The sequence below is a fragment of the Penicillium rubens genome (genome assembly GCF_028828025.1).
Source record: "Penicillium rubens strain IBT 27055 chromosome Unknown utg000002l_segment0_segment0, whole genome shotgun sequence".
Lineage (NCBI taxonomy): Eukaryota > Fungi > Ascomycota > Eurotiomycetes > Eurotiales > Aspergillaceae > Penicillium > Penicillium rubens.
In genome coordinates, this window is record NW_026890600.1 from 8,747,007 (window position 1) to 8,760,954 (window position 13,948).

The 13,948-nt window shown below is 50.8% G+C and overlaps 6 protein-coding genes across 6 annotated transcripts; 2 read left to right on the top strand and 4 right to left on the bottom strand.

Annotated features, from left to right (window-relative positions):
- Nucleotides 1-126: 126 nt before the first annotated feature.
- On the bottom strand, nt 127-1,553 carry N7525_005746 (uncharacterized protein; the record flags this gene model as incomplete). Its single annotated transcript, XM_002564466.2, has 2 exons — nt 127-1,365; nt 1,416-1,553. 2 exons carry the CDS (start codon nt 1,551-1,553, stop codon nt 127-129), a joined length of 1,377 nt encoding a protein of 458 aa, XP_002564512.2.
- Nucleotides 1,554-2,732: 1,179 nt separating this feature from the next.
- Nucleotides 2,733-3,449, top strand: N7525_005747 (DJ-1/PfpI family protein; the record flags this gene model as incomplete). The annotated part of the gene is made up of 2 exons (XM_002564465.1): nt 2,733-2,739; nt 2,794-3,449. The coding sequence occupies 2 exons, from the start codon at nt 2,733-2,735 to the stop codon at nt 3,447-3,449; spliced, it is 663 nt and encodes a 220-aa protein (XP_002564511.1).
- A 702-nt stretch (nt 3,450-4,151) lies between these two features.
- Nucleotides 4,152-9,419, top strand: N7525_005748 (uncharacterized protein; the record flags this gene model as incomplete). The annotated part of the gene is made up of 10 exons (XM_002564464.2): nt 4,152-4,193; nt 4,269-4,337; nt 4,396-4,454; nt 4,540-4,729; nt 4,800-4,908; nt 4,976-5,035; nt 6,229-6,390; nt 6,534-6,683; nt 6,753-7,006; nt 7,065-9,419. 10 exons carry the CDS (start codon nt 4,152-4,154, stop codon nt 9,417-9,419), a joined length of 3,450 nt encoding a protein of 1,149 aa, XP_002564510.2.
- A 581-nt stretch (nt 9,420-10,000) lies between these two features.
- On the bottom strand, nt 10,001-10,606 carry N7525_005749 (uncharacterized protein; the record flags this gene model as incomplete). Its single annotated transcript, XM_002564462.1, has 4 exons — nt 10,001-10,057; nt 10,107-10,217; nt 10,291-10,363; nt 10,425-10,606. The coding sequence occupies 4 exons, from the start codon at nt 10,604-10,606 to the stop codon at nt 10,001-10,003; spliced, it is 423 nt and encodes a 140-aa protein (XP_002564508.1).
- A 542-nt stretch (nt 10,607-11,148) lies between these two features.
- On the bottom strand, nt 11,149-12,594 carry N7525_005750 (uncharacterized protein; the record flags this gene model as incomplete). Its single annotated transcript, XM_002564461.1, has 1 exon — nt 11,149-12,594. The coding sequence occupies one exon, from the start codon at nt 12,592-12,594 to the stop codon at nt 11,149-11,151; it is 1,446 nt and encodes a 481-aa protein (XP_002564507.1).
- Nucleotides 12,595-12,869: 275 nt separating this feature from the next.
- sod2 (superoxide dismutase sodB) lies at nt 12,870-13,761 on the bottom strand (the record flags this gene model as incomplete). Its single annotated transcript, XM_002564460.1, has 4 exons — nt 12,870-12,957; nt 13,009-13,076; nt 13,139-13,545; nt 13,638-13,761. 4 exons carry the CDS (start codon nt 13,759-13,761, stop codon nt 12,870-12,872), a joined length of 687 nt encoding a protein of 228 aa, XP_002564506.1.
- Nucleotides 13,762-13,948: the final 187 nt, after the last annotated feature.

A 13,948-nucleotide genomic window follows, 5' to 3' on the forward strand; every position in this document is an offset into this window, starting at 1 on the left:
GGCACCATAGACTAAAGAGATATTCGGAAAGCCTCTACGCACTATTAGGATCTTCTCCTTTTCAATTTTTATGTATTAATGCCGTTATCTCGCTGCTTCTCGCTTCCTCAGGTCCTCAGAGAAACCTTAGGTTTCTCCCAATTGGAGCAGAAGGCCTTGTAACCTAGCATCGCCAGCCCATTGAGATAGGCGATTCTGACGCCAGGCATCCCAGTCAAATTCCAAGCTGCTCCCTTCAGCCGTACACATGATACCTCGGAATAAAGCAACTGCTTCGTCCCAAGATATGTCCATGCCCATTCCGAGGCCAAATGAGAAGCGGCGAACTAGATCAGGGCCGCCGGCAAAGCGAACTAGATGCTTGTTCTTGGCCTGTAGAGCCTCTGCTAGGATCGTGTCGCCCCGGGATCGGCCAGCCTTGCCCTCGTATATGCCACTCATTTCTGCTGTCAATGGCGAGGGACCAAAAGCCTCATAGATTGGCACCGCCCTGGTAAATGTCCAGTCGATAAGACCTGTGATATTATAATCCTCATCCACCAGTATATGGTCACCTTTATCATCCATGTGTTTCAGAAAGAAGGGACCATTGTCAATGCTCGGTTCAAATGCATTCCAATGGCCTTGTTCCGCCAGTTCTTTGAGGTATCTGAAGATGAGGTAGGCATTGGCGGAGTACCGAGTGAAGAGCTGACGGTCGCAGATTAATTCGAGATATCTCTCCGCCCAAGTCGCGTAGTACTCTCGTGCATTGCGAAAAGGTCCCATTTGCGAAAATGTACCAGTCCGGTCGCCCACGACGGGACCCATACAGATAGTACCATTGGACCGTAAAGAGAGAGAGCCGATTTGCTCAAGGGGGTACTTATTGATAGTACACAAGATGTCGGCGTAGTTGTCGTACAGTTTGCGGAATTGCTCTTCTGACGGGCTAAGAAAAAGCAACGGCGTCCCGGGGAGTTCCTCTATCAGCATGTACGCAACGCCCACATCGTTCTCAGGGTCATTCAGTAGACCGAAGTCGTAGAGTGTAGGCGACGGCACATTCATATCCTTGAGCCATTCTAAAGTGGCACATTCGCTCTTTAGGCAGAGATTGCTAAAGCTGTCTGAGAATGAAGTGTAGTTTTGCCGGAGGATTCGAGCAAGCCAGGCATTTCCATCGCTGAAAATAATTCGAAGATGGATGTGCATACCGCCCATCCGGTTCTCCCCTAGAGGGTCCGCGGTGTCAAATGCACAATTCAGGCCCCTGTTCCGCTTTGAAGCTCGACGTAGAAGGTTTTTGTCATTGATCATGCGTCGAAGTGCCGTTACTTCTTCTGTTTGCGCTGCCCTCCATGCATCCTCATCAAGAGGGTCATTCTATGATCAAATTAGAGAACATGCTTCCAGCTAGCTACAGCTCAACGTACCTTGCAGCAATGAGTTGGGGGCACGGCATGAGCAGCGCAAAATCGCTGCTGACAGCGTTCGCAGAGACCAATATCGATCGCAGCAGAAGCCAAACATTCGGAGATACAACAAGTCCAGAAACGAAAAGCTTTTGACATATTTGGGTTCCCGCGGCTTTTCCTTGTGAATTTACGTGAAGACCGGAAAAGAGCTGTGAGAACAGGGCGATGAGTTATTCACCTCCATAATGGATGCTTCTTTTAAGTGGTCTGTTTGTCCACGTGATGGGTGAGCCTGCCCCAGAAGTCGGCGTGCGTGATGAGATAACTGCACCAAATCATGGTTTCCCCGCCACAGTTAATGATAGACCTTGGTTAAAACTTGTGCCGAGAACATACTTTCGATTAACATGACTAGACGGATCGCAAAGCAAATAAAGTGGCGCATCTAGGAGGCCCTACCACACTAGGTGACGAGGTGTGGTTGGCTATCCCATGCATGGTGTGATCGCGCAGACGATCGCATGTGATCATGTAAGCACCTGAACGAACAGACCAATTAGTTAATTGGTCAAGCGTTCAAAGCATTTCAGTACCGGAGATTATGGCAAACAGTTTGACTCATTTGTCCTTAAACTTGGGAGGTCTTCTGCTGACTGTTTGGCCACGCCGAGGTTGCAGAAGGGTCTTTTATGACAATGGCGATTTCTTGTATCTGGCCCTGGACCGTTTCGACAGGTTCCTACCACAGAAATCCAGGGGTCCGCGGCAGCCATCTTGGAAGAAGTGACTAGCTCGAAATGTCAAGACCTGAGTAGGCTTTAGGGTGATGTCCAATGCTTTTCCCACTGGTCGGGCTGCGAGAACAAGCAGGTATTGGTAGTCCCCGTCTATCCTGCATAATCTCCGACTTGTATCTCGGAGCTCGGAAGCTTTCTATGGCGGCCGGTCATTATTAAGGCGATCAGTGTGCCGAGGTCCGCCGGGGAAATAAGGTTATTTTGAGCTGCCGTCGTCGGCGTCATGCTAACATATATCAGATAAATCAGACAACTAACAGCCAAGCAGTTTTTCCACTAAAGCAATTCCTACGCTTTTCCCTATCATCAAATAATACCTTGGCAAGCTTCGACTCTCCTAAAACGGGTCCATTCCTGCTTACGCGCTAATCTGCTCAAAACCGACGCAAGGCTGTGGCCAATTCATTCCAACACCTGGCCGTATATATAAAGACCAGATCACCCATTTTAATTCTAGCACTCAGATAAGGAACTACATTTTAAACAACAGATAGGAGGGCTTGCACATTATCCCTAGCAACAGCGAGGCCATAAAAGAATGTCTAGTATGACCCTCACTTCCAACACATATTCCACATATTAACAGATTGAGTGTCCAGAACATCAAGACAAATCCGCCCCGCTCCGTATGGGCGTAGTACTGTTTCCAGGCTTTCAGGCCCTGGATGTATTCGGCCCAGTGGACTGCATCAACGTCCTCTCATGGAGCCACAGCGTGACTTTGGCACTCATATCATCAACCCTAGAGCCAGTGACAACAAAGTCACCGGCATCCGCCAACGCCATAGGCCAAAACGTGGTACCAACCCACACCTTTGCAACAGCACCGTCTTTGGATCTGCTTCTCGTCCCCGGCGGCCTGGGCACGCGCGGCTCGAACCCAGCAATCGAAGAAGCAATCTTGTACATCCGAAACGTCTATCCCCAGCTGTGTTATCTCATTACAGTGTGTACCGGCTCGGGGCTTGCAGCTAGAGCTGGGGTTCTGGATGGGAAACGAGCCACGACAAATAAGATGGCCTGGGCTGAGATTACGGGTCTGGCGGTGAATGTTGATTGGGTGCCTCGTGCGAGATGGGTCGTTGATGGTAATGTGTGGTCTTCCTCTGGGGTTAGTGCTGGCATTGATGTTACTCTTGCTTGGATTGAAGAGGTCTATGGGAGTGAGGTGGCGAGGAAGATCTCAAATAGCATTGAGTATACTCGGCATGAGGACCCTATTCACGATCCATTTGCTGAGCTGCATGGGCTTTGAGTCAGGGGTTAGGTCGTATGTTATCACGTTTTGTATTTATATCTGGGGGTCTTCACTCTATTTGGAAAATTATGGAAAGGGAACTTAGATCGTTGCGACAATATATATGACGCTGACTGTTCTCTATGTCCCGAAGCGAGAAAGCGCATGCGCAACTTTGCTGATGCCGCTAAACCAATAGCTGTCTATATGATAAAATTGTGTTGAATACACCTATCGCGCCGAGACGCTGTGGCGTGCATGCATCCATGTGCGCAAGTGTCACGTAGGGTGCGGTGCATATGTGATATCTCATGCCTGAGGCTAGCAGCTGAGCCTGAAATTGCAAGCCTGGGACTGCATGCAAGATTGCACCGGCTTCCTTGACCTTATATCGGCTTTCTGCGACTGCTAGAAAAAAAAGTGGTTTGTGTAATGGCGGGTGTGAGTCGTATGTTGTAGAGGCACATATCTGGAGTCATGTAATGAGTCGGAAGTGCCACATTACGGACCTGGGCGATCGAGCTATTTCCCCCATCTGCCAGGTCGTAGTAAATGTCTCATAGTTACCAAAGACCATACCTTCTGGCAGTTGTAGTAGATGCCTCGGTTTCTCCACCAATTTCCCATTGCGCGGGTAACACGTGACCGCGCGCCGTTATCGACGCGCCTCAGTCTCACAACTTTGCGAACAACAGAACATGAATATTCCGACGTGCCACCATGTCTTACTATGATATTGACTCCATCTTGACTGATGCACAGGTGGGTCTATTGCGAACATATACCCCTAAACACCAACCCTCAGAAATGAACAATTGCTAACATCGTTGGATCCAGAAACTGCCTTGTACATTCGAGCTCGAAGTACCCGGACTCGGTATCTTAGAGGGCAATGCGGGCGAAGATGTGAGTTTACGCCACGCTTTTCACTATCCGGCCACACAACTTACTGACCCATACACAGATCAAAGCCGGAACCCGGATCGATCTTCCACTATGGCTAGGTGAAATGCTCTCGATCGGGTAAGGTCCCACCCAGTCCAGCCTACTCAGAGGACTAGACACGAAGTTCCTTACTTTCCTAACGCGCTATATGTGGTTGTTATAGAGCGCGTCTCGGAACGTCCCGTCTAGTTACGCTCGACATGCCCGAAGCGCTTTCGGAGCGGGTAATGAATGCCCTGAAGGCAGATCCGCGCACGCTTGACTTACGCGCTTTGGCACCGCATTTCTACAACCTAAGCGAGCGGATCCTCGAACTCTTCGAGGAAGAAGAGATGGTCGATGTTCTCGGAGATGTAGGTGGCTCCGATCCCCGCGGCTGGTTAAAGCACCTCATAGGCCGAGCTGGGACTAACAAGCTGTCAGGCATTCAAGAAACGAGCGGCAGATATCGCTGATCATGCGCACAACTCGCGTGGTGCGGTCGGTGGCGGGGTTGATTTCCTTCGTGGGCTGGATGAGACTGAGCGGCAATGTAGGTCATGTCCCTGTTTCGGATATGTGGGTGGAGGATGAGGTCACTAACAGAGATGGTTCGATAGTGTTCCGCGTTGCTCATGATCGGGCCAAGGACATGCGGATCTGGACTGGAGAGGCGAAACGTAAGTAATACGCGAGTAATAGTTTGTGACGAGGCATTTCTCATGGGCTCTGAGCTGCGCTCGCTCATGAAGGTTATGATACATTTTATGCGACAATATGATTCTTCCATTCCGATAGGTTGCGTGTGAGGTAGGACAGGATTTTAGCCTGGTCTGAGTTTATTTTGTTCTTCTATACGGAGTAAATGGAATCCCTATTGGACTACAATTTAATGAAGAATATGAGAGATGGAGGATGTTAGGATGTTACCTAGGTATAAACGAATATGTCAGATCTGACGTCTTTACAATTCCCAGGTGGAGACATAAGATCTGGATCCATGGAAATGGAATGTTGATATATCAAAACAGTTTGTATGCGATTTCCAAGGTTCTATCCATTGATTTTCTCTGTTATAGAATACTGGAATTGATTAGATCCATATAATATTAGAATATTTATTCCTCATCCTACTTCTAATCGAAACAAGAATTCTGTAACAATTATAAAGCCAGGATCTAACACTTAACACTCAGGAGAAACCCCGCGTAAGGGCCAGACCCCACGGCCCCGATCCGATTGGTGTCGAGGAAAAAGAGCGACTTAACGCTAATAGCGAATTGATCGTCGTGGCTAAGGAGCCTATTGAATCTAGCCTCGGGGGGGCTGGAAAAAAAGGAAGAAGAAAAGTACGTACGGAGTACGGAGTAGAAGTAACGTCTTTGAATCTTTGCAAGGCTGTTGATTTTCGGTTCTCCCATTCTTCGATTCTTCCATTCCTTACCTCTCTCATGGCAACTGTCCCTACTTCCAAGGCTCAAAACAAATAACATCTACAAAGTGGGGCTGTGACTGCACCCTTTTCTTTTCCATTTTTGGCGACTCATCACAATTCGTTTGCGACATCGCCCTCGCTTCGTTTGACTTGTCCCAGTGTCCCTTCTCCCTTGAGTCTTAGGTTTGGAGGGAATCCCCTTCTGTGCCTTGATTCGGGTCTATTGACTGTACAAACCTACCTTGCACTCCACAGGTTCGACCGAACCCGCCTCTGATTGCTCCCCGTCTGCAACACATCTGCATCCCTCGCATCGCGCCTGCGTGTTAACCACCACCATCCAATCGACATTGATATCCCTGGATCCATCCATTAATCTCCGATGCGGCTGGTGGATTGTGCAGGAAATTGTTACCGTGGTATCCACTGATTGACCAGGATACTGCACAGCTGCGTCCAAACTGGGAAACCGGGGGCTTCTTGCAGCACGTCAATTATGCGCATTCGGTAAACATTATGCCGGCAGCCATTATGGATGGGAAAACTCAAAGAAGGAGCTCGGCTGCTGGTCAGCCCGCTCCTTCACACTCTCAAGGCCCCGTATATCATCCCAACACTGCACCCAAACGCATCGTTTCCTCTAAAGACCACTCCTCCAGTACGTGATATTTGGACTCGCACCTGCTTGAATTGAGTGCCAAAACTCAGGGTTAAGTGATTAAAACTGACATTGCTTCTTCAAGACTCGTCAGAACGTCCTCAGCACCCATCACTGTCCCGTGTTAAGGGCCGTGCGAATATGTTTACTCCGCCTCGAATGAATGCAGAGGTCTCATGGCTGAGAGATCAGTCACCTATTCACTCGGGCACAAAGACCCCAATCCGCTCATCTGGTATGTCTTCCGATTACCAGCGATATCGGATGGATCTAGAGCACTAGTGACTGATTGTTTGTGGCTCAGAAACCCCCGAACCCGGCACCCCTACACTAGTAAACCCTGCCTCGGCTCTTTTGCAGGATCTACTCAAAGAAGAACGCGCACACCGAAGCTCCCGAGGAACCATATCAGACGAATTCAAAGAAAATGCTCCTCAGACTCCAGAGACCACCCGAACCCAGGAAGATACTGCGTCTGAAAAAGCACGCAAAGCGAGTGATGTTTTCTCTGCTGGTCAGAGAAAGCCAAAAGAGATGGGCATGCGGGAAATGGACCAAGTGAGCCATAAGCACGGGAACCCCATATGGACTAGCTGACTAGCTGACTCGTTTGAAGTATGTCTCGAAAATGAACAAGCTCAATTTCGATTTGAAGCTCGAGGTCTTCCACCGCACACAACAGATGGCTATCTATGAAAAGAAGCTGGAGCGGATGGCTGAGATGGAAGAACAACTAGCGCACATGGATGAGTTGATAGCAGAAGTGGAGGAGCTTCGAACCACCGAGAAGGACAACCAGATCCTACGTGAATCCAACGAGCAACTACGCATCGACCTTGACAAGCGAGATATGGCTGTTACCGAAGCCGTCGAGCTCATCTGCCAGTTGGAATCGAAGATTGACATGTTGGAGAATGGCGGCCGGGCCTCCAGGCTGTCCATGTCCCGCCCTATGACCGCCGATGGGTCCGAGGCCTTAGCAGCGAAATCCCGGGCCATGGTTGACATCCCAGAGAGAACCTCTTCTAAGCGAAATTCAAGTGTCTTGAGTGTAGCTCAGCGCCAGACATCTTCCGAGCTACGCAAACTTTCGAAAGCACCCTCCTTCCTACGGGCGGACAACAAAAGTACTGCCACTTTGCGAAGCCTTTATACCCCCGAAGAAGAAACCCAGTCACGCACTGCAAAGACTGAACTTACGAAATCAGAAAGCTTCCACACGACTACCGAGGTTATGGAACCTGAGTCACCCAGATTAAGCGTTCTGAGTGAATGCAGTGAGCTGAATCCGTTCGACACGCCTACGAGGTGGCAAGAATTTGACCAGCTCGAGCTCCCTGTTCGGAGATCGTCATCGACAGGCAGCTTGGATAGCTATGTTCCCCCCACTGGGCGGGAAGAAAGCAAGAAAGACCAAATTGATCGGTGGATGCAGTCCCGCGAAGACATAAACCAGACCATAATCACGAGACGCAGGAACCGATCATCATCTGATGCTACCAAGGCTAGCATCCCCAGTTTTACAACTGACTTGTATGCTCCCAAGCCGCGCGGACGTGGACGACTGGATTCCTCTCTTTTCGGAGGCGTCAGGCTCCCTCCCACTCCTGACACTATGAGTACGGCATATGCTACCGGTGCAAACCGGTCGAATGGGTCGAATGGGAGCATTAAAGCCCGCAAGAGCCCACAGACTGAACAGGATTTGTTTTTCTCTGGTAGGCGGGTTAACCGCCCACGTTCGGCGGAAGAGATGGCCAGTCGCTCCAGCTTTGATGGCAGTGAGGTTGATGACAGCATGCAAACCAACTGCAGTGATACTCCACGCCTAGGGGTCACCTCTGACGAGTCGCGCACTATCTTACCCTCCTTCAACACTGTTTCCTCCAAAGCCAGCGCGCTTCTTGGGCCCGGAAGCCCCAACAACCCTGCTATCGAGACCTTTGGAGATCTGTATCACGCAAAGCCCAACGAAGCATCAACCCCAACAATTAAACGCGTCCGTAGCCCAACCAAGGCTATGACTCCGGAGGCGAACACTAATGACCGCGACTCTCCATCGCCACTCACACCTCAAGACTGGGTTGCCGCTGCAAAGCAGGGTCCACGGTGTTGCAAGCCCAAGCCCCTTGAGATCCACCAGGAAATTCAACAGCCAGAGCTGCCAGCACGCACTGCCGTCAGGCCAGCTTCTCTCCATGACGACAGCAGCATCGCTTCGGATCCAAGTGAGCCCGAAGTCCCTGGTATCCCAACTCTTGACATGACCACCCTGGACATCTTGGAACAACCTCTCGACCTCGGCCAGTCAAAGCCTAAACCTGAAGCCAACCCTGAGCCCCGTCGACGCCTTAGTTTCATACCTCCATTCTTCAACCGGTCAAGCAACAACCCCCGTCGTGTACAAGGCTCCCCAGTTCCAGACGAATTTGAAGACGACGAAGAGGGCGCCCCGTCTCCAGTAATCCCCAAAACCAGAACAATGGGCGGCGCCTCTCAAAGACCCATGTCTCAAATAATCACCGCCCCAACTGACCTATACTCTTCCAACCCCCCAATCCACAATGGAGAGCCGCCCCATGGTTTCAGACCACGAGGATTCCCGCAATCTTTGACAATGTCAACACTTGCCGACCACCCCGGCTCCGCAACAGTCTCAGGACGCCCCTCCACATCCCACGGCATGGAACACAAGCGGCGCAGCTCACTTGGCATCTTTGGCTGGATGAAGGGTAAACGTTCTGATTCCGTGTCTGTTCCCGGTGTGGAGAAGTTCATTGACTCCGCGCCGAAAGAGAACCGCGCTCCCTCGCGTCTAGCCTACGAAACTAGTCATGGCCTTGGGATCCCGCGTGCCGAGACACCGGACTCTATGGAGGCCCACGTTAGACCCCATTCCGAGATGGCTGTCCATTCTGATGAACATTCAAGACGGCCTCGGTATATGGGCCGTCGTGCTCGAAGGGGCTGAGCTTCTATAAGCCAGTCATTACGGCCTCACACCTCGTTCTCTGTTTTCTTACGTCTCTGCTGCCTCCCGCTTCTTTCTTTTCTTCGTTTTGTACCATATGATACCCGGCCCTGCATGTACAGTAGCATGGCTACATTGATTTTTGCATTTATTTTTCACTCCATATGTGAGTTATGAGCTCGCTCCACCTCATTTCATGTTTTCCTTTCTTCATGCATGCGAATAATGGCCGGGCCTATGCATTTTGTCAATCTTTGACGTCGACCCTGCTGGCAGGGTTGATCTGAAATGTGTAACATCGTCTAGTATGCTATGTTACAGAGTAATGACTTACCAAACGTGACATACGATCTGAAGTTATCCCAATGCAGGCCTGTATTGTGTTATCACACAAGTTGACTAATTGATAGTACCGTAATGAGCACAAACCTGTTCTCCCTCCACTTCATATCTTCATCGTGTCTTGGATGATCCTCCCTGGCCCATAGCCCCGATCCTGCGGGTGGAACCGATCGTTCTTATCGCTGTATGGAGACGGATCACTTAGAAGGGTGAATCATTTGCAGCCTTCGCTTGCAGGCTTACTTCATCCCTCCAGGGGCGACAACAAGAGTACCATAGAAGTCAGGGTTTCCTTCCTAGTAGGTATTAGCAAGAAGTCATCAAGCAGGGGTATCGGAGTCTTACAATGTGCGTCTTCGTGATGTGTCGACGGAGGTTCGAGGCCATATGTTTTGTCTTTAGGGCCTTGTTAAAATCATTGCAGAAGGGACACTTGCATGCGCAGGGAGCGATTATCTAGATGCAATCGGTGTTAGCAAACATTCTCGAGAAGGGTTACAGACTCTGGAAGGGTGTTTGGGATACGTACCAGCTCGGCAAAGTCGAAAGGCCACTCCTCCTGGTTGTGGTTTTCGCAGTCACAAATCCGTTTTTTGGATTGTCTGATATAGGATATCCATTAGCCAGGATCAATGTGGGTGGTGGGATGACTTCGGAACTTACGCCCAGTGTCGGGGCGGGTTGATGCTATATCCCCTCCAGTAGCTGCCGTAGCTGTTCTTGTGTGTCGAGTCAGTACCGGTACTAGTCACAGTGGAAGTGCTAGTGCCAAATTTGGGGCCAGGGTTGGGGCCAGGGTCAGGGTAGTCATTGTTCCCAGCGCTGGGAATTTGAGGAGCGGACATTGTGATGGATATCGCAAGTACGAGTTGGGTAAGTTGGGTAAGTTGGGTTGATGTGATAATAGACGTAGACCAGGAGAGGAAGTAGAGAAAGGAGAAGCAGAGAAGGTATATTGCAACCACCTGAAGAGCCAGGCAGCAGAGGCGTCAATGGATGTGTTGTCTTACTCAATGTCGAGTTGGGACGGATGGCTTCAATGTAGCGAAGGCGAGTGTGGATGGAGCACATGCTGGGTGGAAGAGGGTGCCTAACCTCATCATAAACAAACGGATGTCTGCATTTGACCTCGAGAGTTACTATAGATCCTACGCATGTCTGTTAGTCCTGGATAGGCTATTTGAAGCAAAGAACAGGTTGCAATATCATTCGAATGCAGAATATCAGAATATCAGAATCAAATTCAGGTAACTCCAAACTCCAAGTCTTCCAGTTTTGTTCCCAACTCCAGTCTTTTTTTTCTTCCAAAACGCCCAAAAGACATGATATGTATACAGTAAGTCGAAGCAGAAACAGATGCCCTTTCCAATAGATCCCAGCCCAAGGCCTAATACCATTTATTCCCCTCCTCCCCAAGCTTCTTTTTCTTCGGATTCAGCGAAACAACCCGCTGCCCAGGAAGCGTATCCGCCGTAAAAGCCGCCTCGAAGATACTCGCAATCCCACGCTTAGCGTAATGCGCGAAAGAATCATAATCATCTCTCTTCCCATTAATAGCCCCCCACTCAATCCCATCCGGCGTAGTCCCATCCCCAAGATCACTCCACCGCGTAATCACAATAGATTGCTTGAACCTACGATCTACCAGATCCTCACTCAGCTTGACCTCGATCAGATACTCAGTCGGACACTCAGGACACCTCCGCATCGGCCGACAGAACCCACACAGCGTTGTCAGCGCATTCGGATCAAACGCCTGTCCCGCAATCCGGTCCTTTACCCGGTGCTCGAGTGCCTGCAACCCACCACTACTCCGCGGCCGCGGAATATGTTCCAGCGCACACTTACACGCCGGCATGAGCTCGCCGTCCCGCCAGTGCGCGCACACACTGAAGTACGGACAGTAGTCTTCGCGCGAGTACAGCAGCATGCGCTGCGCGGACGGCGTGAGAGCCGGTGCCGCAAAGGTCTGGCTGGTAACGCGCATTAGGAGCCTGCCTTCGTGGATGTGGAAGCGCGATGTATGCGACCAGTCGTCACGCTGCCAGCGTCGTCCGAGCGCGTCTGGGGCCAGCCCGTAGGTGGGGCCGAAGCGGTGAGCGCGCATGGCTAGTTGCACGAATGCGAAGGGTAGGTTGCGGCCGTGGGTTATGCGGTGGCGGGGTGGGGGTTTCAGGGCGTTTCTTGAGTTTGGGCAGTTGAAAAGCGGGTTTAGGACGTGGCTTGGGCGGATACGTTCGGTTCCTTCTTGTGTGCGTCGGTGGTATTGTACGCAGGGGAAGCAGAGGAGGTGGTGCGGGAGGGAGATGTCCAGATTGGAGAGGAAGTTGATTTTGTGCGTGTGGTTGTCTGGGTGGTCTAGAGCCATGAGGTATCTTGGGCCTAGTCGTCGGTATAATGTGATGCTGGCCATTGCTAGGCTTGCTGCTTCGGCGGGATTCAAATAACCTGCTATTTGCGCCCATAGCTTTGGCGGGAGACTTGCTATATCGCCCTCGCCGGGGGGTCGGCGATCATTTTGCTCGTGGGTTGGAGAGCTGACATCGTTGAGATCCAATGCGCCTAGCGTATGGATAATTTCCGTGTAGTCCCTTCGCTCACCCAGTTGTGAGTCCACTTGCGCATGCAATTCCCTGTATTTGAGTCTATGGGCGTGCAACGGAGCCAGCTCTGGCATTGGAGGGGCTTCCTCGATACTGGAGCGCGCGGCCAGTCGCAGGTCTGTTGTCGATCTGCTGCCCTTGCGAAGGGTTTGGCGGGATTTCTTGGGACGCAATGCGTTGGAAAAAAATGACTTGAAGCCATTCTTCTGGCCAGGACTTTCTGCCGACATAATGGAGTTGCCAATAAATGCAAGTGTTCGAGGCCCAGTTGGAGAATATCGGGGTCTTGTGTTTCGGATGCTTGCGGTGATCTTCCGCATTACGCGGTCCGCCCGGCCCGGACTACGAGATTGGTTGACATTCGATAGGAACAAGACATAGCTAAATAAGATAAAATCTTATAGTACCAGATCATTGATAATATTCAAAACACATGCTACAATACAGGGGAGATTAAGCGCATATCATAGCAGCATTTACAAAGCAAATAGCGTTCCAAAGTTATTTAAGTGAAGCGCTTCTCGACGGTCTTCCAGTTGATGACATCCCAGATGGCGGAGAAGTACTCGGCCTTGCGGTTCTGGTATTGGAGGCTAGAGAAATGGTTAGTATAGGCAAATGACTATCCAAACAGGAATTCTTACTAGTAGGCGTGCTCCCAAGCGTCAATACCGAGCAGAGGCTGGAACTGGCCGACGACGGGGTCCTGGTTCTGGTAAGGAGTTAGTAACTAGAACGGTTCATATCAAAGGCGAGTCGCCGATCGTAACTTACAGCATAGGTGCGGATGCCGATCTGTCCGGTCTGCTTGTCCTTCACGAGCCAAGCCCAGCCACTGCCCTGGATGCCAGCGAGAGCAGCGTTCATCTTGGACTGGAACTCGCCGAGACTACCGTAGGTGGAGTCAATGGCCTTGGACAGAGCACCGGAAGGGGGCTCACCACCGCCGGCACTCTTGGGGGCAAGGTTCTCCCAGAAGAGAGTGTGGTTGAGGTGGCCACCGCCGTGGAAGTTGACAGCGGGCTTCAGAGCGATCTGAGTAGCGATGTCGCCCTTAGCCTGGGCCTCCTGCAGCTGCTCAAGGGTGTTGTTGTAGCTGGTCACGTAGGTGTTGTGGTGGTTCTTGTGGTGAACCTCCATAATCTTGCCGGAGATGGAGGGCTCAAGGGCGCCATAGTCGTCTTGTTTTAGATGTTAGTCTAAATGACTTTACTCCAAACTTGTAGGTACAGTTTCTCTAAGCTCCAAGCGGTACTGAAACACCCCTACTTACAGGAAAGGTCGGGGAGGGTGGCCTTGCCGCGGGCAAAGGTCAAGCCCGCAGCTCCGGCCTTGGAGGTAGCCGAAGCTCCTGAGCGAAGGGCAACGCGAGCCGAGTTGCTAAGAAGAGCAGCCATTGTGGATGTATATGTTGAGGACTAATATGTGGTGAAAAAGAATAAAGAAGGTGTCAATTGTGAGATGAATGAATCCAAAGGGGAAAAAAGTGGCAGGGGAGCTATGAAGTAACCGACCTAAACGTCATCTTGTTTTCGTTGGTTCGGAGATAGGTTGTTCCGCTCCGGTCCCCACGTGAATTTCATG